At 41.9% G+C, this 25,498-nt stretch overlaps 2 protein-coding genes across 2 annotated transcripts; one reads left to right on the top strand and one right to left on the bottom strand.

Moving 5' to 3' along the window:
- The first annotated feature begins 1,674 nt into the window (after positions 1–1,674).
- On the top strand, positions 1,675–21,766 carry LOC137268024 (von Willebrand factor A domain-containing protein 2-like). Its single transcript, XM_067802518.1, has 19 exons — positions 1,675–1,795; positions 3,354–3,392; positions 4,260–4,342; positions 4,561–4,632; positions 5,666–5,816; positions 6,302–6,387; positions 7,327–7,398; positions 8,604–8,706; positions 9,766–9,987; positions 10,978–11,553; positions 11,862–11,921; positions 12,825–13,153; positions 15,346–15,580; positions 16,077–16,304; positions 16,682–17,257; positions 17,500–17,559; positions 19,079–19,407; positions 20,197–20,431; positions 21,599–21,766. Exons 1-19 carry the CDS (start codon positions 1,756–1,758, stop codon positions 21,652–21,654), a joined length of 3,552 nt encoding a protein of 1,183 aa, XP_067658619.1. The 5' UTR covers positions 1,675–1,755; the 3' UTR covers positions 21,655–21,766.
- Positions 21,767–23,937, bottom strand: LOC137268023 (uncharacterized). Its single transcript, XM_067802517.1, has 2 exons — positions 23,859–23,937; positions 21,767–23,075 (listed from the first exon to the last, which is right to left on the bottom strand). Exons 1-2 carry the CDS (start codon positions 23,891–23,893, stop codon positions 22,109–22,111), a joined length of 1,002 nt encoding a protein of 333 aa, XP_067658618.1. The 5' UTR covers positions 23,894–23,937; the 3' UTR covers positions 21,767–22,108.
- Between the last annotated feature and the right edge of the window lie 1,561 nt (positions 23,938–25,498).

Raw genomic sequence — 25,498 nt, 5'->3', positions numbered from 1 at the left:
ATAACTGCATATCAAGATCACAAAATATGATCATATACTTTTTGGTGACATACAAATAACAAATATTATTACATAGTACAAGCATACAAGTACACGAGCAAGCGAACACATAAACCGTTATACACACACCTGACACTAGTGTTTCCAACAGCAGAACGTGGACCTCCTCACATGCGAGATAAAATATCACAAAAATATGCTCTTTCCATGATGCAACGTGTTTATTCCGTGAAAGAACTTCTTGGGAAACCAACCATACAACCAGGAAATGTGATCAAAATTTATATAAGTTTAATTTAGACCACAACAAATGATGTGTAGTTGTCTGACAAATGATGTGTAGCTGTACCATCTTTATGTACAGCAAGGTGTTGTCTTTCCTTTCTATCCACTAAACCTCCTAAGCACCTGTCTGAGGTAAACCTGGTGTTGCCTAGCGACGCTTCCGGTATAAACCATTGTGACGTAAGGAGATCACTGTAGTGTTTCATGGTGGGGTCATCCATCTCTTGGTCGTAGATCTTTGTCATGGGGTCTTAAAGTCTCTTCATCTACTTTGAATATGCGGAGGCCGAGTGGGTTAGATCTCTTATCTCGTGGCCTGGCGACTATGTGCATGCTTCTGAGGGTGTTGGTTCGAATCTGGACGGGACTTAACAAAATGAAAATACTAGATTTTGTACTGTACTGAGAAAGTGTAAATCCAAATACATGTTAAAAATTACTACTCTTTATATGGCATTTAGTATTCAGACCTCCATGTCGATGATTAAAACCGCGGTACCATTGTCCCGTGGGTGGGGCGATGATGTAGTCTATGAGTTAGAGCGTTCGCTCGGCACGCCGAAGACCCGAGTTCGATTCCCCACATGGGTACAATGTGTGAAGCCCATTTTTGGTGTCCCCAACCATGATATTGATGAAATATTGCTAATAGCTTTGTAAAACCAAAGTCCCTATCCCGTGGTCAGACACATCTAGAAGAAGATCCTCTGGTGTGAACCACTTTCAGTTACTCTTAATAATAGTATCTACCAGTGGTAAACACCTTTAGCACCTTTACACTATGTTGTATCTGAAGCCATCATGAAAGACTTGATGACCACCTCTCTGTAAGTGGACATGCTCGACTCTTCGAATAACTGTGATTGATGTAGGTATGGTAATCATTATCAATGCAGTTAACTTCGGTTGTAACGAACTCTGAGGGGCCACTACTTTCAGCTCGTAATAGCAGTAGTTTGCCGGACATGTTGGTTCTATGCGACACAAGGTAACGGATACAAATGACATATTTAAGTAATAAGCTGCGGTCATAATGAAGTCAATGAAATCTCATATTACAGTTCAGAATAATCGCTGTTCGGTTAGCGCATTTCGACTATAATAAAAACTGACCTGATATTCCTCAGTTCGTAATAAGCGTTTTCATAATAACCATATTTTACTTAGAAACAGTCGTGTTGGTGTCGTCAGTAAAGCAGTCAAAGCAGATCCACGGCCATTGAAGCCATTGAAGAGTACCATCTTGATTGCTGGCGCGGAAATATACATTTATACATAGACACAAGAAAAATGTTTACCCGAACCGTTTACGATACTAACCTGTACCAAATATTACAACAATTTCCAGATAATTTTAACAAGAAAGGATTGGCTGACCTCTTGTGTGATAGTTTATCTTCGGGTCTACATAATTTAATGTAAAGTGCAGAACAAAGTCTCTCCTTCCAAGCTTTGGTCTACATGTAGGTTATGCTAAGGTGGTGGAAAATGGACAGAAGTTTGATATTTTGTAAGTATTTTAACACACTTTCTGATCTGGCACAAACATGACAGAAAACCGTTGCTTAGTCAGCTATATTCTCCTTTATCAGTCACAATGAAAATGCTTCCACAGCTTAATGGTTTCCATGTCAACTTAATACAGGTTATGGCAGAAGTGATAGTCACTATGTAACATACAGGCGGACACTGTTGCCTCCAGCGTTCATGTGCTATGGTTGTCTCAAAGTGGAATGGTATCCTTATGTTGTTTGTTCTTTCTATCGAACCTCGGATAACTCGAGGTACCGTATATCCTTTATATAGACTATAATTCAGCAAACTCTCAGATTCGGTTCTTAATATGGGCCGGCTCTTACGGTACTTACTGGAGGCCCAGCACTTAAGTTTCAGCGGAAATATATATAGATTGTTCAGTGGAATATTACTGTAAACATGTGGCTCAACCGGCATCTATTAGACCCGGGTGATATTAACACCAGGAATCCTCAGCGTGCATTCCAATATTTCACATGTATATTGTGTTTATGCAACAACAAGCCTGTATCATCATTTAAATTTAAATGTCGAACATCACACGTATATCTATATTCGTAAAGACACTTCCATGCCTGACGTTAGGTGACGTAATACACAATGACGTGACGTAATACACAGTTAATATGGGACCCGTGAAGATCTCTGTTAGAATTGATCTTCATTAACCGATGCTTGTCGTAAAAGGTGACCAACGGGATCGGGTGGTCAGGCTTGCTGACTTGGTTGACACATGCCACTTTATCCCAATTGCGTGGATCGATTTTCGTGATGTTGATCACTGGATTTGTTGGTCAAGACACGATTATTTACAGACCGCTGCCATTTATTGCTGAGTGCGGCATTGAACAACAACCAAACCAGCCAGAGCCTTAATTCATTCAAAAGAATTACCAGATTGTCCAGATTGTCATTTTATTGTCTAGTTTTAAGATAATCTAAACACATGCGGCAATGTTGGTGATGGAGAATGATTTTCACATGGTGTCCAGGTTGCACTACATACAGCTGTACACCATAGAAATGAAAGGCGACTTTATAAATCGCGCAAGGCTCGTTGCGTATATTCATTGCTGGTGGAGCCAGTCGTTGCTCATAATATCGTTCACCTGAATGCCTGGTATATCCTAAAACAACCTACACTTCATGCTATAATCATATTACGTCATGACACTGTTCAAATAATTACGCAGTCTTTAACTAATATGAACTGAAGTACCAAAGAAAGTACACACCAAGTGATTTAGGAAATAAAATAAGCATGAATATTTTGAAAAGTGGCAACACGTACTTAATATCTGTGACATGTTAGCCACAATAAACACATTTTTAAAAACAAGTTATTTGAAATTCCTAAAAAACAAGTGCGGACCTTCTTCCGCATGTCAGGTTATAGTTTATCAACTACAGTGTATAAACCTAGATATGATAGTTGAAGGGCCGTTTTATTCTTAAACATAAATGCCCAAGGTTCATAATATTCGACTAGATAACCAGAGACATGTGTAAGTCGACAAGACTTTCTGTTTCAGCTGTTTTGGTGTTTGTCGGATTAGCTCACCTTGCTGAAGGTAAGGTCTCTCCCTCTCTCTCACACTCACTCACTCACTCACTCTCTCCCCCTCCCTCTCTCCCTCCCTCTCTCTCCCTCTCTCTCCCTCTCTCTCCCCCCCTCTCTCTCTCCCTCTCTCTCTCACACACATGCACACAAACACACAGTTTCAAAAACATCAGTCTCTGTGAGCGACAAACAGCAAACAACAAATAAACGGGATGTGATCAACAACTGTATTCTAACATACATCATGTTCACAAATCATTACAATTCAATACTAAGATATCGCAATGATATTACATATGTAAAAGCAATATAACACAAGAACACTGATAACAACACCTCATAGATTATCCAGAAGGCAAAACTGGCTGGCCGTCTAGTAACTTTGCCTGTGAGATGACAGGCCGTGTAGTAACTTGACATGTGAGATGATAAACCGTGTAGTAACTTGGCATGTGAGAACACAGGCCGTCTAGTAACTTGGCATGTGAGATGAGAGACAAGAGATACCTATCCCTAAATATGCTAGAATAGTCTCCAAATCCAGCACAGAATAAGCCATGGTATGGTAGTACTCTGTAGTAGCTTCCAGAACTCTGTCTAAATATAGCACACCACTGCGTAACTGAATAATGCACAATGTATTACACTTGGGCCATTGTGACGTAATGCATATCACTGCCACGTAGATGTAGAAACAACTGAAAACCTGTACTTACAATGCAGGATATCAATATGAAGTTTCAGATCTGTGGTGTCGGAGACAAACCATATAAAATAATGAAACAGACTCTGATTCCTTAACTCCCTCAAATGTTAAATCACATAAACTGATTGATCTATTTCTTTATGTGTTTTGACGAGGACTTCATGTTGCTAGGTGACCGCGTGCGCTGCTTGGAGTGCAATAGACTGAGCAAACCACAAGACTGCACAAAATTTGTAATCTGCGACGAGAATGAGGTGAGAGGTACAAGAGTTATTTAAGCAAAGCAATTTATGCAAACCTGATTTATCTTCATAGGACAAAGACAATTTTCAGTCTCGAACTGTTCAGCCTTATTATAAATATAAGTTACACTGGAAGACCCGTCTTCACCAACTCCGCTGTCACCTTCTGAATTTCTGGACTGGGAAATAAAAGTAAAGCATTGAAAAGCATCTGCCAAATAATGTTTCAGATCTGTGTTACTGAAAAATACATCACAGATCTCGGGCACACCCTGTACGACATCGGCTGTAGGCTGACTTCTGTGAGTATTGTTGTAGCTGTAGGGAACACCATCATTGCCCGTCACGATGACATCAGTCAATGTATAACGGCCCAGTCATCACTGTTTAAGGGCTCATCTGTAGGGGACAGTTGTCACTGTATAAGGGCTGATCAGTAGGGGACAGTCGTCACTGTATAAGAGCTCATCAGTAGGGGACAGTCGTCACTGTGTAAGGACTCATCCGTAGGGGACAGTCATCACCGTTTAAGAGCTCATCTGTAGGGGACAGTCATCACTGTATAAAAGCTCATCAGTAGGGGACTGGAACTCTGGAACTCTGATAGCTTCATATGTATCTGAACGGGGATCTCTGATCAGCTCATGTACATTTAACTGTGAAAGTCTGAATGTCTAAACAGGACTCTGACTGCCTCATGTGTGTTGAATTGGAGCTCTGATCACTTCATGCTTGTCTGAAATGGGCGTTCTCATCACTTCACGTACGTATGCAGCGGAATCTCTGATCAGCTGAATGTTTGAACTGTATGTCACTACACTGTCTCATCACAATGCCACTGTCTCCCCACACTGTCTCACCACATTCACAGTGTGTCACCACAACCCCACTATCTACCCACGTCCCACTGTCTCAACGCCTTTCCACTGCCTCACCACCACCCTCTGTCTCACCATCACCCCGCTGTCTCACCATAACCCTCTCTCTCCATAACCCTCTGTCTCACCATAACCCATCTGTCTCACCATAACCCTTCTGTCTCACCATAACCCCTTTGTCTCACCATCACCCCACTGTCTCACCATAACCCTCTCTCTCTCCATAACCCTCTGTCTCACCATAACCCATCTGTCTCACCATAACCCCTCTGTCTCGCCGTAACCCTTCTCTCTCACCATAACCCCTCTATCTCACCACAACCCCTCTGTCTCACCACTACCACCCGACTGTCTCACCATGACCCCACTGTCTCACTGCCACTACACTGTCTCACCAAAACCCCACTGTCTCACCACCACTCCACTGTGTCACCATAACCTTTCTGATAACCCCCAGTCGTGTGCTGCCACTGGCTACAAGGCACGTCACAGACCTCTCCAGTCAAACCAGGTGCTCATTGGTCGGAAGCGTCAGAACATCGCCGCTCACCTGTGTATACAGTGTTGTGATACAGACCTCTGCAACAAACACCTGTGTGGGGGAATAGGTAACACATATTTAATCAGTGAACCTGCCAACAGTATATAGACTAGTGAACGGTGACTCACCACTTGCGGTGAAGTTTGAGAAGATATGAAGTAAACAGAAACATGTAAAATAAGTGAAAGTAATCTTTTCATTTTTTTTAAACAAGTATTGTGAAGGAAACGATTCTGTGTAACGAAAACTTCTAGAAATAAGAGTAGTCACGTGACCTGGCACCCTGTCGTATATGACGACTGCATAGATATTAAAGCCAGACCCGGTGACTGAATAATATCAATCACTGGATCGTATGATCGAAATCTGATAATTTACTGACTGACGTACTAAAGCTGGGATGCTCCTTCATGCAGCATAAACTTAAAATCATCGAGTGATAGCTATAATTGCAAATTTTGAAAATATTATATTTTTATTGGACATGTTTATTTGAAAAGTAAATAGTTACTAAAGTATTAGAAAATAATACTTTTTTCTAATTTGTGCCAGAAAACGGGAAACTGGAATGTGTCCACTGTTCTGGTCTGCTGAACATGACCTACTGTACACATCTAGAAACCTGTGAATCTAACGAGGTACACGGCCATTGGCTACTAACACTAAAACACGTAACTCTTCTTAGTTCATATCCAAAATTGTGCAGGAAATTCACAGAGACGCTTTACCCGTGAAGATCCTCGTTAGAATCTTCAGTAAGCCATGCTCGTCTTGTGAGGCGACTGAGGAGAGATGGGGTGATCAGGATCGCTGATTGCTTGATGCGTGGTATCGTATCCCAAATGCGTATAGCGAAGTTAAATCACTAGATTGTCTGATCCAGACTTGAGTTGTGAAACCGCTGCCACAGCTGGTGGAATAATACTGAATATGAGGTTGAGCAACAAACAAACAAAGGAAGAAATTATATGTTCTTAATAAAGGTTTCCCAAACCGGACGAGGTGAGATGAAACTAAAATTCATAAAATGATTTCACATTAGTTAGAATTATTTCTTTATCATATTACAACCTTGATTCAACCTAACTTGACTCCACTGTCCTCACCTGACTTCAATCTACCGGTGAAGATCTTGTTGTAAAATGCGACGGACGGAATCGGTTGGTCTGACTTGGTTGACGCACGTCATCTGTTCCCAGTTGCGCAGATGTTGATCACTGGATTGACAAGATTATTCACAGACAGTCGCCATATAGGTGGAAGTTTGCTGGATGCGGCATAAAACTAAACTCACTCACTCATTCTACGTCCAATCTCTTCAATGTATCATTAGGTAATCTGAGACTACTGTACCGCCAGGTGTCGCTTTCCTGCAGTGAGTAAACTTCATAATATGACACACTCTTCTGTTATAATCCTAACAAGCATATGATATTGACTCCCAGACATTTGTATTGTGGTATATACCTTCCCCTTCAAACACGCCAAATATACAATAGATGTTTAATGTTATTTATATTTACTATTTCTATGGGAGCAGATTGATCACATTATTTGCATTGATGTTGCTGTCCCAGGTGTGCTACATTGAGAAGAAGATTACAGACACCTTTGGGCAACAGTATGCTGCAGGCTGCGTTAAGAGATCGGTACGATCATTTTGTCAGGAACTCATTTCTGACTGTTTTCAATTCTTTTTTTTTTTTGCTATACCAGATTATATGATCATTTAACAGTCAAGCTTGAAATAGCTACATGCTAGTTGTTAGAAATATTTCGTGTCACAATAATTTTGCATTTCCTAAACCAAGGTTCAAACTGGTATTCGAGCAAGGTCTTATTAAGGTTTTTGACGCTTTTTTCAAGGTTTTTGTTTGACGCCTTTTTCAAGGTATTTAGTTGGACTGTCAACCTTAGTCGTCACCTTCATATTAAATCCAGTATACCATCAGATCTAAACGCAATATGAACATAAGCACGTGTTTCTACACGTGCCAGCACTGTGACTGTACAGGCAAGTGAAAATCAAGGCTGACCAGAACATTCAAGGCATTTCCCAGCCTGTATGAACATTGAAGATACATTTATTAATGGAAGGGGTAACTGGGATGCTCTGGTTTCGGTGTAAATCGTTTCGACTTACACGTAAATACTTAATGGACTGCATACAGTTCTTCACTCCATCAGCATATTGCCACTGTACGTGAAGTGGTATCGTTTACCAGTTGACTACATCAGTGCTCATGCTGTCAGTCACTGGATCAGGCTGGAGTAATTACAGACCGCCGTCATATGATTGATACATTTGTGTGTGCGGCGTTAAAGAACACAAAGAAATACCGGAACGCACTCATCAAACAACCTGTTTCAGCTGAGACTACGGGCGATGAGTAGCTTCATCGTGAAGGTGTTCGCTCTAAACGCCGAAGGCCCATGAGTACAATGTGAAGGATGTGAATCCTGTTTCTGGTGTTCCCCAGCGTGACATTGCAATATTTGACATTGGAATATTGCTAAAAGCGACGTGTAGTTAAAACTCACTCACTCTAATTGAAACGTACTCCTTTGGCTTCCCTGACAAGTAAGGCTCCATGACATTGGATAAAAGACAATGTTTCTTCTCTATCCGTGTCACCTGTGAATGCGGCTCTACACACTGCAGCAGTGTCAGGCAATGGTAGTTATCGCTGAAGGTTCATCCAATCAGTAATAGCTTATTTTACCGTGTTCTGTTTACGGTCATATTTGACCTACACGTCTACGCTTCATCACCGGCGGCCGATAAATTTGACAGGTGCCCGTGAGGTTATGGTGAAGCTTTATCATGGCATAATTTAAGCAAAATATTCTTCAGCAATGTGATGCAAAATACGTCTCCAAGCGGCAGACTGACAACGTGGTGGACCTTTGCTACAACTGCTGCAACACATCGGTCTGCAACATCGAGTGTCATAAAGGTAAGGCTTCCTATTCCATAGATAAAACACTATAATGAGAAAGTATGGGAACACACTAACATATTTACACATAAACGTGATGATTTCATTTTTACTCAGCTTTTTATGTGCTTAATGTGCGCTTTAAACGACATGTTGGAACTTGCAGTGAAGCAACTGATTCAATATTCACTGAGTTTGACTGAAATTAAACATTGCCCAAAACACCGAAAAACACGGTTGGTGAAACACAGCAGTATCATGCCCAAAGACAAGAGTCATCTATGTTAAAGTTTTGGAATTACCGCTAGGATCTCTTTGTACAACGGCTTCCAGAGTTGTGTTGAAGTTGTGAGTCACCAATCAGCAAACATACAATGTCCTGGATATATGGATGCATTGAGATTTGAAAGTATGAATTACTTGTCAGAAAAAACCCCAGGCTTTCCACCATGACACTCACCGCTATTCCACCCATTTACGTTCACGTCAGATTGGCAATGTGGAGTGCCACGTCAGATTGGCAATGTGGAGTGCCGCGTCAGATTGGCAATGTGGAGTGCCACGTCAGATTGGCAATGTGGAGTGCCGCGTCAGATTGGCAATGTGGAGTGCCACGTCAGATTGGCAATGTGGAGTGCCGCATCAGATTGGCAATGTGGAGTGCCACGTCAGATTGGCAATGTGGAGTGCCACACGTGTTACTCAGAATGCTGTCAGATGAGACAGTTCATGTCACGTTGAACACCGTGTTGTAGGACAGAATACAGACTTATCATCGAACAATGTCAATTATGCAGGCAAATTGGAAATCTCTAAACTGAAAAAAAGTTTCAAGTTCTCTTGTCTGAAATGTGTACAGCGCACTCTTTAAGTAGATTGCCGTCGTGTTTACTGATCAAAAAGTATTATCATGCACAATGTCCATTGTAAGCAGCTCACTGTGGTTACAGCATTTGTTATCATCATTAAGTAAGGAAGATAACTCTTTATTCCAGTGAATATATGTTTTGTTATGATTTTTTTAACTTCTGAATGACCAGTACGAACACAGCAGATTATCAGTGTTCACCATTGCAGATGCAACACCAGCGGTGACAACAACAACGACGACAACTGCCCAAACTACTACAACTATTACAACTACTACAGCGTCTGCTACAACCACTCCCACAAAGTCTGCCCATACGTCTACGTCTACTGTTAAAGCATCGCCTATGCCGTCAACCATCTGCCCGACTTTCCCCCCACCAGCATCAATACAACCTCCCAAGATCCTGAACAACGCCCTTGCTTCCCTTGGTAAGAAGACCTTCAGAGATTATCCTAAGAACATGTGCCCTGCGCAAGTATTCAGATCACGTACTAATACCAGGACTCACCTGCACAACATGTAAGTGCTTACACTAAAGGCGTTCACTAAGAGATCATACTAACCGCACCAACTAACAAGAGGCGTATAAAAGTTAGCCCCAGCTAGAAAATGCTACAAATTTGCTGTTTCATTTTACTACACACCACCTGTCAGTAAATTGGTTCCAGCCTCCCGGTCCCCACATACCTGTTCAGACAATGAACTACCTTCCAGCTGATCCAAATTTTCTCATGTCGAAGTGAAAATAGACATCACAAACAACTCACACTGAATTCCAGTTCCTTGTTTCATAAGTAAATAGTGTAATTCTGTAACGCACAATGAGACATAATATCAATTCCCTAACAGACCGTCAAACTTTCCTTTCGGCTGAGCCTCGTTTTCACGATTTCCAGGTTTCCTTTTGACAGGGGTCGCTGTACAACAGATCATGCTTTACGACGTGTTTGCAAGGGTTAGAAGGAGTATAAGGAGAGAGAGAGAGAGAGAGGGGGGGGGGAGGGAGGGAGAGAGAGAGAGAGAGGGAGGGAGAGAGAGAGAGAGAGCATCTTTGAATGCAGCTAATGACGAGAAATCATTTAGAGCTATGCTGAACATATTTTATATGATATCGTCTGAGTGCATAGCATTTTCAAAGATCAGCAGTTTTGAAGAAATATTATGATCTCATGTGTTGTGATGACAAAGATCTCGTTTATGACTAAGCCGACACGTGGCTTTGCTAATGATTCCTTCAAAATACATTGGAAGCTTTTCAACACTGTGTATGTAGTTAAATCGTCTACTTTTTGACCGCCCCTCGTGCTAGCCGTACAAATTTACAAATACTTCAACCATTCTTTTGAGTACACATACTCTGCGTAAATCCTGTACTCACTCACTCACTCACTCACTCACTCACTCTAATCTCTTCAAAGGATGCAGTGGACAGAATGATGTCGTACTCCTGGTGGACAACTCACACTCCGTCAATGACAAAGACGCGCACCACTTCGAAATGTTTGCCAGCGTGTTGGCAGCCACCTTTGATATTGCCCCGGATAAAACCAGGATGGGCTACACGTATTTTGGTCAAAATATCTCTGACCTTATCCACTTGAAATTTGGTGGTAAACGGGACTATCTCTATTCTCGTCTTGCTCACGCAGAAACGAGATATGGTACATCAGGTGGGAAAGCATCTCTTGGAGAAGGACTCCGACATGTCGACAGAGCTGTGTTTTCGTCAAGACAGGAAAGACAGGGCGCAAAGAAGTTCCTTGTGATACTAACAAAAGATAACTTAGATGACATGCAGACTGCTGTGTCAGAAGCTACTGCACTGAAGAACAGAGGAGTGGAGATAGTGTTCATTGGAATTGGGAATTTTAAAGGTTTGACTGGAGACCTGGAAAAGATCGTGACAAGTCCAAACACGACTCATATGATCATAGAAGATTCTGTTGACGATCTTCATTATTCACTAGAGCATATTTTCGTGAGTCGTTGCCAGGGTGAGTGAGAGTGTAAATGATAAGACGCCATAACCTTACCCTTAATATCACCTATAAGTTACATGTATATAGTTAGGAATTCTCTCTAAGTATTATAAAGTTTGTGCTATTATACGAAAGACTGGCAATATATTGAACTGTATAAGTATCTTGGCTTGTATAAACTGAAGTAAACACACTTTATGCGGCTGTCTTTGGAAGAAACTATTTTTGTATAAAACATTCAATACAGAATATCAGAGGGCCGTGCAGTGACGTTAACATTCTACGATGATGTCGCCACATGACGCTGTGTATCCTGATTTCAGGGCAAACACCAACGGTGGCTCCAGATCCATGTGCCGGGCCCAAACTTCTCAACTACCTTGGTAAAGAGTCAGTAGTGTTCGGGTAAAGGTTACCTGAAACATGGAACAACCTTCTTTTGACACCAGCTAAGACACGGCACTACTCACAAGAAGCTAGGGGCGGTGGGGCAGCCAAGTGGTTAAAGCGTTCGCTCATCACGCGAGGATCCGGGTTCGATTCCCCTCACGAGTACAATGTGTAAAGCCCATTTCTGGTGACCCCCACCCATGATATTGCTGGAATATTGCTCAAAGCAGGTCTGAGACAAATCTGTCCAATGCGTATCCAGTGTGTGGCAAGTGCACATTACTGCACACTGTTTCAGGAATTGAAGAAAGTCTCTGGGCTCCTTTCTATTGTATTTCATTTATTTTAACTTTTTTATGTAGTATATGTTCATTTCAGGGTCTAGCTGTTAGTCTCGCTACTTCACGTGTATGCAAACAAAACAGACATTGTGTTGATACATGACAAGAAAACGTCACAGTTTCTATGTCTATTGAACAACAGGAACTTATCACGAATTTTCATAGCAGAAAATATAGATAAATGCACAATGTCAATCAGAAAGTGGTCACTTGTAACAAATGTCATATTTGGAATTGCATTTCCTCAGTTAAGTTCAGATTCTATTATTTTGATGGGTTGAATCCCATACTGATGTTGAAGCAAACCTTCAGAACCAGGCGCCTAATCGACAGCACTCAGAGTCAGCGGCCTAGTTAACTTTAGTGGAAGCTGAAATGGCAGAGTTGGTTTGGTGGCTGACTATAAACTCGACTCAACGAAAGTACTAGAGTGTATATTTTATTGTGAAAGAGTAATCCCAAAAATAACATTTATAAAACATACGGATATGGACTTCAGCCAAAGTAGTGTCGGTGTTTGTCCTTAGTGCTTCATGTCAGTGTCTTTGTTCAAAGGTTGCGGTGCCAAAGAGGACATTGTACTGATCCTGGACCATTCCAGCAGCATCAGTGATTCTGACTGGAAGAAAATGTTAGAGTTTACTCATAAGTTGGTGGACAACTTCAACGTCTCCCACGACGCGTCAGACATCGGCTTGATGACATTCAACGACAAACTAACGGACATCGTCCACCTTCACGCCTTCAAGGACAAAGCCAGTCTGTTGCATGCTATCGATACAAGGTTAAATAAGATTCACGTAAATGGGGGCACTTTCACCCATCTGGCTTTGAACCAAACTCTCCACTGGTTCCGTTGGGATAAGAGACATGACGCTGTAAAGGTAACTTGAATTCAAGGGTAAATTTACAAACCTATCATTGAACCAGAACTACACCCAGTCCTTAAAGGCACACCACACGTCTCTGATGATAAATAATGTAATTCTCTCAATGATACTAACCATTATCCATAAGTTTAGCTAGCGTATAATTTATACCTAGAAATTTACGTATTTAGATTACAGTTTCAAATTAAGTAGATAGACACTGCATTAAATGAACTCTCGCGCCATCTACCGGCCAAACATTATTTCGTACCCTGTGTGTTATGTCCCCTGTGGATATCCTTTAGAGACAGAGCCAGACAGAGACAGGCCTATTGTCTGATACAAAAGAACATACATGCAACTTTTCATTAGAAACCATTGTTCGATGTCTTTTATAGGAACCGTAAAATCTGTAGGGTACCACTGAGTTTCAGCAAACGACAAAATAGTTGATTTTGTCTACCAAACCAATTTCACCCACAGCTGACAAATACCAAATTGTTCTCGCTGACTGCCTGGACACAAAAGACAGACACCACCGATGCACCACCTTCTGCTCTATCAAACCAGTCAACTCAACTTGCGCTGCAAGAAATGAGTTCTCTGTTAAAACAAAGAAATAACCGATACACCCCTAAAGCGACTCCCAACAGTTTGCTCTAACAAAATACAAATGAAAGAACGGAGAATTGCTGTTACTCAGAGAAACCATTCCACTTTATGGCTGCAAGATGCAAGAAATGATTCGAAACGCTGGCGGAATAGAACGTCTACATATGTTCGGCTTCTACGAGAGTGTGAATGGGTGTACCGTATTTCCTCTAATAAGCGGCCTGGCACCTATACTTTTACTGGGCTTTCAGATCCCTTTACGGGAACTGCGGTAGACAATTCTCAAACTTGGACTTCTCGACGACGATGAACATATGTTCCTGTTGCTATTTCTAAGGGGTTCGAACTACATATCTTACAGCGACTGAGTTTATTTTTACGTCGCACGCAGCAATATTCTAACTATATGTATATGTGTGTAAATAATAGAGTCTGGACCAGACAATCCCGAGATCATCAGCATGAGCATCAATCTGGGCAATTGGGAACCGATGACATGTGTCAACCAAGTCAGCGAGCCCGACCACCCGATCCCGTTAATAGCCTTTTGTGGCGGGCATGGGCTGCTTCACGGGTCACTTCTATTACAAGCCAGGATTACCTTGAAACAGTTATAACACTGAGGTAATATACAAAATAACTATTGTCGCTGGTGCCCTAGACGAGTGCATGATGCAGTCCTTCAGGCCAAATACAATAGTGAGACAAATATGCGCTGGTACATAGTCGTCGGGGAATTAAATCTTAATAAATTCGAAGTGTACGTTGACAAAGACAAATGGATAGTTGAGTTCAAACTTCTTTAGCTGGTTACACAAGACATGGCAAAGAAGTATACATGAATGAGGTGAGCGGAGGTCAGCTCAACAACCAGGGCGTTTCCAACGCGCAGCATGATCCTGTTTGCGGTCGTCCCTACACAGACAACCGGAATACCGGACTCCACTTCTACAATACAGATGTGAGCATATGTATACAGTTTTTGACAACAATACACAGGCCAAGACTCAACGATGAACAGATAGAGAAACAATAGCACTTCCTTATACAGTTGATGTGATCACAGACACAGTCAAGCTGGATGACCAACAAATGCCGTGAATGTCATACACAGTAATTAATGGAAGTGACTAAGAGGAACAGGGTAGCTGACAAGACAATGTACACTGTGGTAGAGATAAAGATATAGAATGCAGGTTAAATAATAATAATAATAATAATAATACGTCTCTTGACGATGTCTGTCTTGAATTTGACACTGCAACAATGTTCTACTTTTGAAAGACATTTTATTTTCCATTTAAATTTGTATGACACATTGTAATTATTATAATTCGTGAGGTATTGCATCAGGACCTCATTCCACAAGCGATCATAGTGTGAAAGTGATCGCAAGTTTATCAGAGACGTACGACTGTCGTAGCACATTACTCGCTTCGTGGCACGAAGCTCAGTGTATGCATTTATATAAAAAAAAAACGCCCCAAAACATTGTTGCACCTTCATTTCGTGACCCACTCGTGTTGCACCGGGACAATTTACGGAAACGGACGAGTGATGACGAATGCTCTGAAATATGCATGTTTGTTTTTCAGGTTGCAATTATCTTCACTGACGGCGGTTCTGACACGAAATTTGAGACGTTCTCCACGGCCGTAGATCTCCACCGTGACAACGTCACCGTTTTTGTTGTGGGAATAGGCGGGGAGATTGACCTTTACGAGCAAATGATATTGGCCTCTGACCCGGATGCAGAACATATGTTGAACGTCGGGGGTTACCAAAACCTGATTATGTACCTAGACTACCTGCTTGCCGTCAGATGTAGAGGTGAGTGAGTGAGTGAGTGAGTGAGTGATTGAGTGAGTGAAAGATCATCACATTTGATTTGTCTTTCCAGTAAAATCAAAGCATGTCACCTTGATTGGGGTAAACCCGATCTGAGTCTGGCTGACTAGCAATATAACGATGTGGAACACAAGAAATGGAAATTACTGGGTCATCGATCACACGGTTTGATTATTTGGCTACCCCCACCACCATAGTGACAGATGAAAAGCTTTCTGTAACTCAGCAAAGAAGTACTCATAATGCATCCAAAGTCATCCACCTAACCCGGTCAGCCATCGCGGCCGATTTTGTGAGCTGGCGATTAGGTGCCTGACTCTGGTGGCATGAGTTCGAATCCTGGTTGGGATCCAACCCAACAAAGTACTAGAATCTGTACATCACTGTAGAACGTGTAGCCCCAAATATAACATATGTTAGATCTCAATGTAGATGTCGGAGTTTTGGTGCAGGTTTCTCTAAATAGTCACCATTGCAGATGCAACACCAGCGGTGACAACTACGTCGACGCCTGCTACTTCTACCAAAACTACTACTACTACGCCAACTACTACAGCGTCTGCTACAACCACTCCCACAAAGTCTGCCCATACGTCTACGTCTACTGTTAAAGCATCGCCTATGCCGTCAACCATCTGCCCGACGTTCCCCCCACCAGCATCAATACAACCTCCCAAGATCCTGAACAACGCCCTTGCTTCCCTTGGTAAGAAGACCTTTAGTGATTATCCTTAGAACATCTGCCCTGCGCAGGTATTCAGATCATTTACTCACCTTTTGCACCTCTTGGCCCTTCTCCATCTTTCAAACACAAGCATAAAATCATCTGAATGTAAGAACGTTAACGCTTTGTGCAGGTGCGCTCGTATATTCAGATCACGTACAAATAGCAGACACTATGAATACTTACTTACAGCATCAACGAAGTGCAAATATTTACAACGAACATTAGCGCATACACTCAAGGCGTACATTAAGAGATCTTACTATCCTCACCAACTAACAAATACTTCAACCATTCTTTTGAGTACACATACTCTGGGTAAATCCTGTACTAACTCACTCACTCTAATCTCTTCAAAGGATGCAGTGGACAGAATGATGTCGTACTCTTGGTGGACAACTCACACTCCGTCAAGGACGATGACGCGCACCACTTCGAAATGTTTGCCAGCGTGTTGGCAGCCACCTTTGATATTGCCGAGAATAAGACCAGGATGGGCTACACGTATTTTGGTCAAAATATCTCTGACCTTATCCACTTAAAATTTGGTGGTAAACGGGACTATCTCTATTTTCGTCTTGCTCGTGCAGAAAGGAGACATGGTACATCAGGTGGGAAAGCATCTCTTGGAGAAGGACTCCGACATGTCGACAGAGCTGTGTTTTCGTCAAGACAGGAAAGACAGGGCGCAAAGAAGTTCCTTGTGATACTAACAAAAGATAACTTAGATGACATGCAGACTGCTGTGTCAGAAGCTACCGCACTGAAGAACAGAGGAGTGGAGATAGTGTTCATTGGAATTGGGAATTTTAAAGGTTTGACTGGAGACCTGGAAAAGATCGTGACAAGTCCAAACACGACTCATATGATCATAGAAGATTCTGTTGACGACCTTCATTATTCACTGGAGCATATTTTCGTGAGTCGTTGCCAGGGTGAGTGAGAGTGTAAATGATAACTTAACACCAGGCTCATATGTATATGATTAAATATTCTCTCTGAATAAGTATCTTGGCTTGTATAAACTGAAGTAAACACACTTTATGCGGCTGTCTTTGGAAGAAACTAGTTTTTTTATAAAACATTCAATACAGAATATCAGAGGGCCGTGCAGTGACGTTAACATTCATCTTACTACAATGATGTCGCCACATGACGCTGTGTATCCTGATTTCAGGGCAAACACCAACGGTGGCTCCAGATCCATGTGCCGGGCCCAAACTTCTCAACTACCTTGGTAAAGAGTCAGTAGTGTTCGGGTAAAAGTTACCTGAAACATGGAACAACCTTTTGACACCAGCTTACACACGGCACAACCCACAAGGAGCTAAAGAACACCCTCTTTTTATGTTTTCTTCTATTCATGCTGCATATTTCAGTGGAAATATGTACAACCATCCACGATCATAAAGACCTAAAAGTTGTAGTTGCTGTAGGTTTGTAGTAGCATAGTTTACTGATATAGTCTTAAAAAAAGTAGATCTTCATTTTTAGTTAATGTTGGAGCTAGTCAATGATGAAATGATAATAATGAATGTTTTGAGAGCGCTTCACCAATTCCCTATGACCACACTTGTCTGTACAGTAATTGCTCGTCAAACATGATTGGTGTATGACGTAAAATTTGCATGTGTACAATATTTATTTTCAAACAAAAAAATCCCGGTTAGAAACAAGCACTAACAACTAATGAAAAAGTCATGTGACTACAACCTTCTAGCGTCAAACAGGCACGCTGGGTCAATAATGAGTTAAGCTACTGATTAATTGTTAGCGACATTAGCACACCTAGTGTTGAGTTTGGTGCTGTATAATTGGACACATTATTATTATTATTATTTTATTATTAACCGTGTGATGCAAGATGATTGTCAAAATCAAGAAAGGCACTCCACGGGACTACTGCTTTCGCACGTGCATCATATGCGTTGTGTTAAGAAATGGTATGCGTCCAAAGGAGAGTTCCCGTTCCCGTGCTGTTTGTGAAGTATATTTATAGTTGGTACTTCACGCGCGTCTATGTAAACAAAATATATTTTGTATTCAAACGTGACAAGAAAACGTGACAACATTCTGTGTCTGTGTAACGACTGGAACGTCTTCCAGAAATTTATTTATTTTCAAAAGTAAAAAACGCAGATGTCTGCAAAATTTAGAAAGCGAAGTGACCAAATTTCTCAGTAAAGACAGATTCTAGTGTTCTTTTTGTATTGAGTTTCATCCGGAATTCGACCCGTGAAGGTCCCGGGGTAGAATACCCCTTCAGCAACCCATGCTTGCCATAGAAGGCGACTATGCTTGTCGTAAGAGGCGACTAACGGGATCGGGTGGTCAGACTCGTTGACTTGGTTGACATATGTCATCGGTTCCCAATTGCTCAGATCGATGCTCATGTTGTTGATCACTGGATTGTCTGGTCCAGACGCGATTATTTACAGACCGCCGCCATATAGCTGGAATATTGCTGAGCGCGGCGTAAACCTAAACTCACTCACTCACTCATGCAGGAATTCGAACCTACACCCTCAGAGTGAGGCACCTAATGGCCAGCACACCAAGTCAGCCGCCTCGCATGCTCAGGTAGAAGCTACAGGTTTTGGACTCAGCACAACGGAAGTACTAGAATCTGTATTTTAATGTGAACCTGATATCTCAAATGAAATTAACATATATTAAATATACACACATTGCAAACTTCAGCCACGGTAGTGTCAGTGTTTGTCCTCGGTGGTTCATGTCAGTGTCTTTGTTCAAAGGTTGCGGTGCCAAAGAGGACATCGTACTAATCCTGGACCATTCTGGCAGCATCAATGAGTCTGACTGGAAGAAAATGTTAGAGTTTACCCATAGGTTGGTGGACAGCTTCAACGTCTCCCACGACGCGTCAGACATCGGCTTGATGACATTCAACGACAAACTAACGGATATCGTCCACCTTCACGCCTTCAAGGACAAAGCCAGTCTGTTGCATGCTATCGATACAGGGTTAAATAAGATTCACGTAAAAGGAGACACTTTCACCCATTTGGCTTTGAACCAAACTCTCCACTGGTTTCAAGGTGACCGGAGACATGGCGCCGTAAAGGTAATTTATAGTCAAGGGTCATTCATATGATTTTCGAGCACAATAATCGTGACTGGTGCGCGAATGTGAGGTAAAGAGTTGTCTGAGATGCTACCTATAGAGGTGCCTCATAACCTCCGTGTATATGAGCGGCTATGTACCTTAACTAGGAATGCTAGACATGACAAAGACGTTTGATATGAAATGTCATATGCTTGAGATGAGAGTACCGCATTTTCAATGCGAGCACCGATCTCTAATAGAAGCAGCTTTCTAACAGACGGAGGGATGGAGTTGTGATCATTGCGATGCTCTTGAAATCAGCTTCAGCTACATGTCCTTCTATCAAATTTATCTGTGCTATCGTAATGTATAATTTAATATACAGAGACTAAGCGTCATTTTTACATGAAAGCCAATGAAAAGTAGAAAATGAAACACATCTTCAATGGTTTTATAAATAAAATAATTCACACACTGGTAGTCGAGGCCAAATATACGTTCCTGTTGCTCCTATTACCTGCAAGGAACTGGCTTGAGCTACATCTACACAATGCACTGGAACCCCCTTCAACAAACGATTGTAGCGTAAAGGTGAACGTATAGTTTTACCGTAAACTTACGAGTGCGCTACGTTCACTTTGGATCATTGGATCGAGGCTCAGTGCGTTTCTGCATATCAATTTTTAAAAGAAATCTACCTCAAACATTATTGCACCTAAATCTTCCGTGGCCCACTCGTGTTTTCTGGGACAAGTTACGGAAACGGACGAGTGATGACGAATGCTCTGAAATATGCATTTCTTACAGGTTGCAATTATCTTCACTGACGGCGGTTCTGACACGAAGTTTGAAACGTTCTCCACAGCCGTAGATCTCCATCGTAACAACGTCACCGTTTTTGTTGTGGGAATAGGCGGGGAGATTGACCTTTACGAGCAAATGATATTGGCCTCTGACCCGGATGCAGAACATATGCTGAACGTCGGGGGTTACCAAAACCTGATTATGTACCTAGACTACCTGCTTGCCGTCAGATGTAGAGGTGAGTGAGTGAGTGAGTGAATTTCCCAGTTAAACCAAAGCGTGTCTGGCTGATAGGGAAACAACCGAACTGACTGACTCAATAAGGCTTTACGTCGTTCGTCGTATATTTCCTGCAATACGATGTTGTGGAACTTCAACCATTTGCCCACCCAGCCACCCAGACGTGACCAAGGCTACCCCACCACCCAGACGAGACCAAGGGTACCCAGTCACCCAGACGTGACCAAGGCTACACCACCACGCAGACGTGACCAGGGCTACCCCACCACCCAGACGAGACCAAGGCTACCCCACCACCCAGACGTGACCAAGGCTACCCCGCCATCCAGACGTGGCCAAGGCTACCCAGACACCCAGACGTGACCAAGGCTACCCCATCACCCAGACGTGACCAAACCTATACCTACACCCAGACGTGACCAAACCTACCCCTACACCCAGACGTGATCAAGGCTACCCCACCACCCAGACGTGACCAAGGCTACCCCAGCACCCAGACGTGACCATTAAAGAATGCTTATAACCATACTCCCAATGAATGAATGAATGAATGAATGAATGAATGAGGATGTAGACACATGTTAAAATTTAGAAATACTCAAATGATATGGGAACACGATATTTGATAGACAGAGTTGCCTCCCTTAGGAGTGCCGGAAACAGACGGTCGTGGTGCCTGATTGCGCTGCTTCGTTTGTCGGCACCACAGTGATGCTCTTGTGCGTCACCAAGTGTTTTCATCAATTCCCCACATAGGTACAATATATGAACCCATTTCTGGTGTCCCTCTTGATATTGCTGGAATATTGCTAAAAGCGGCGTAAAACCAAACTCACTCACTCACTTCAGCCATGCCCTACTGTCCAGAATGCCCGTGTGACTAGTACAACTAATTGGCCTTGACAAGCACGTATTACTCAACATCAGGCTATTCAGATAGAATCAACCCCAAGAAGGCGACTACATGTGACTGTCTAATCACCGGTTTCTCTGGTCCCGATCATTGAAGCCTTCGTGGCGTTATGACCTATTGTATCTGTATACTTTATCGTGGAGCTAGGAATGGTGTAGTGTTTCGAGCTCATATTTATGTGGCGTTGACATATCTATGAAAAGGAAGCAAACAAACACCTTATTTGCATGTCATGACTGAATTTCTTGTCAGATATGGCCATGTCTTCAACAACTGTCAGTCCTTCCACAACTATCAAGCGACACTGACGAATATCAAGATGGCGTTGAAGACCGGTGACCTACTGTGAAATGGCATGACTAAGTTGAATAAAAAACATTCTTTGGAATCAAACATAAATAAGTTAAGAAACAAGACAAATGATTTATAAGACGATTTTATTGAGAATATCACGTAAGTTAGAATGTGGAGCATAACCAACCAAAAGTCACGTTTCATGTGCTTTCCATCCAGGATCTACCTCCTACTTACACCCTTGCGAAACAGGCGAGATATATCTGTATTGTTTCTAAGTTGGCATCAAATTTCCAAGGAGGTTTTCTGGGATTCTGAACATTATGTTTGCATTGTATGTTTTGCAAAATAACAGATTTTCCAGTTTGAATAAGTTTGAAGAGAATTGTCACTTATATCCTGTCAGATCAATATTGTTTCCTATTACCATTGATATTGAATCCTATTTTTAACACAGAACATTACTACCTAATCTCGGGGCGGGTTCCAGACAGGTGTCAACTTGGGGCCATTTGATCGGCCATTTTCAAAATCATAGTCCAACACTCCAGCCAATCGCTTCGCTTCCTCTGATTGGGCTACTTCCGGCATGTTATCGATGCAGTACATGGGTTTTCCGCTGTGTGACGGTTCTCTTAAACTTTGCACAATTTCGAGAGATTGTGATGGCCAATGGTTGGTCATCAACAGTTCCTTGTACGCCCTCTGCTTCATCGCTATGTCCCGCGGTGCTGCCCAGATTGCTGGTGTCATGCATACGAAAACAACGAAGCGCCACCTATCTTCATTTGGCCTGTTGGACACAGGTGGGACGTTGTCATGGACGAGTCTAGAGTCCCACAACACCATGCCTCCCTTTGGAACTGACACTTTAACTTCTTTGCATTTCTTTTTTCTGAACCAACTGACCTGGTTCGTTGTTAATTTGTAGAATTCGCTCTTCAGGCTTTTTGCTCGAGCTGGCTTGTAATGATCGAAGAAAGAACTGTGGTATTTGTGCGAATCCTTCAAAACACGGAAACAAAAGTCATTTTCTGTAGATTCTTCTAAATATAGCGCCCCTTGGTAACAGTGGAGGCCCTCGCGTGACACCTTCTGGTCTATGTGGAACCAGTTTTGACCATTATCAAACACCTTGTCAGTTTCTTCTGGAGGACGCGAGATAGCCACGCTATCAAAGCTGGTCAACAACTTGTCCGTTTTCCACAAAGAAGAAAATACTGGTTTCACCTTTAACCTAGCAGACCACGTGGCACCAAAATGACCAATCCGATACTGATATATAAGAGAGCGTCTATGGTTTGGCCAGTCGTGGTCCTCAAATGTGCCCAGCCAACTTTTGTATTGGCTGATAAGTTCATCACAGTCTGTGTGACTGACGACGTCATTGATGACGCAATAACCATTGTTTTCAAGTTCGCTTCTGGATACTTGACTGAAATGGGAGAGAACAACAGAAATAAATTAAACGAATGAGTACATTAGTTTAGTTTTACGCAATTTCCAACAATAACACAAGGGGACACATCATAAATAGGTTTCACAGATTATACTAATTTAGGGAATCGAACGTGGGTCTTCGGCGCCACCGACAATTTTTGACGAAAAGCGGTTGGCTTCAAAGCATGAGACTACCTCAATAACAAAGTCGCACTTTCCCTTACTCAGAAACACGATTACAGAAACTGCTACTATATAGCAGATTGAGACGAAACATCTTTTTGAAAATGAAGATTGGATTCCCTGACAGATTTCGGTGATTCAATCAACATTATTTTACGAGGTATGAAATAAACATCGCCAACTTGTAAATAATGATTAAGCTACCCCTGTTTAGTAATAATAGGCTGCATGTATTCAGCCTGGGATTGTGAAACCTTCTCGTCGAACCAGCCTTTATCGATTAAAGCTAAAGTAGTATAAAAAATATACGAAATACAAAATCGAACCTGGAGTAAATCGAGCACATTACTGTACACGTATTATTCAGCCCCTGTATATATACACATGATCACTCGAACCAATGATACAAGATTCAATTCAACAGTTTGATTTGAAAGTGTAGATTTTTCCCCTTCTGCCACAACATCGGTTCGGTATGACATGAGGCGTCAGCATGTAACAAACATGTGGAGGGTGTACAAATGTTCTTGTAGATCCTACCAAGTTTTAAGGTTTAAGTATGTTAACATAAGCTTGTCCTTTCAGAATAGTTTACCTTATAGCCCCCGAAGGGGCAGCTGCCATTGCCATGTCTGGGTGAGATAATGCTGTTATGACTGTTATTCACCGTCAATGTTTAGTGATATCGTCTATGGGTCTTATATGCTTCCCCATTCCAACCAGTTCCGATTGCACAAACGTTTGAAATTATCACTCCTGTTTGCTTAATATATACAGGTTTAGGACCACGTAGACTCTCCGATGACGTCTGAACATGATTGAATAGAACAGTTATGGACACATAAGCTTACTGTGGGTCTTTTTAGCTCGTTTTGTTATGCATGCTTATTCTTTCCATTAAAGCGCCGTGCCCCAACTCAGCATACACAAACCGTTGGGAATTGCAACACAGGCTGAAACGTACTTGTGCCGCGAAGATCTATTTATAGGTAAAGGGTAATCAATCAATAGTCGATGTGTCGTAAGCTACCTTGTGTATGTATTTATTGTTCGAGGAGTGAGTTATAAAGTGAACGTCGTCACAAAACACCTGAACAGTGCGGTGAAAACCAACACGACAGAGATGTAAATCATCTTCTCTCACAATCCCCGTTCGTCTGACTTCCCGGTTTTCTAACAGGTAACATGGAGTTGTCTCCCTTTGTACATCGGTAACGGGCCTCGGAGTTGGGTAGCTGGTAAAACGAAATTATAATATCTCTTTATATTTGCCGATTTTCCATTATTTTGAAGAGTTAGAAAAACACATATGAACCTATGAAGATGGTGTATTGACTAACCGAGTAATTTTACCCTTCTTTCTGACATTTTATAAATAGATTATTTTAACTTTACCAGAGTATTTATTTTACAGTAGCGTGTAATTCACAAGTCTTACTGAATGTAAGTGCAATCTGGGATTCTAAATTTGTAGCTGTATAAGACGTTGTGAAAAATGTATCTTTCGTTATTTCGTTGTATCATTTCTGTAAATCAAACTCAAGGGTGTGTCATAGTCTTTCGGTTTATGTAACGTTTTGATGGCGTCTTGTAACGTTTTGATGACGTTTGTAACCTTTTTGATAACTCCTTGTAACGTTTTGATGACGTTTGTGACCTTTTTGATAACTCCTTGTAATGTTTTGATGATGTAATTTTCAACCCCGATTTCAAGTGCATACTTTCATTTTACGAGTAGTATATTTTATAAAAAACCCGAATAATTCACCTAGCTGTACACTGCCAAGCTTTTGCGTCGTAAGCTGCTCAACTGCATATGGGTACACTTTAGCGTACAGAATGGTCTAGTTCCGAAGTGACCACAAACGGATAGCTTGTCCTGTGAGGCAAAGTGTGTGCGTGCGTGTGTGCGCGCCTGAAATTGTTCTCGATATACGTGAAAGTGTGTGCGCGGTGTATGTGATATGTATACGTCGAAGACTCCACGCGCGCGCGCGCGCGCGTGTGTGTGTGTGTGTGTGTGTTTGTGAGAGTGTGAGAGAGACAGAGAGAAAGAAAGAGCGATATGTGTAGTTGAAAGTGTGTGTGTGTGTGAGACAGAGCGATGTGTGCTTGAAAGTGAGTGTGTGCGCGCGTGTGTTCCCCCTATTTGTATGCATCAATACTCCTTAACATTAATGCATAATACACACCCAAATGATTCCACTGGGTTAAATGAATCTAGAGAAATATAAA

Source organism: Haliotis asinina, chromosome 16 (assembly GCF_037392515.1).
Source record: "Haliotis asinina isolate JCU_RB_2024 chromosome 16, JCU_Hal_asi_v2, whole genome shotgun sequence".
NCBI classification, from domain to species: domain Eukaryota; kingdom Metazoa; phylum Mollusca; class Gastropoda; order Lepetellida; family Haliotidae; genus Haliotis; species Haliotis asinina.
The sequence above is the reverse complement of the archived record's forward strand: the minus strand, read 5'-3'. Positions and strand labels throughout refer to the sequence as shown.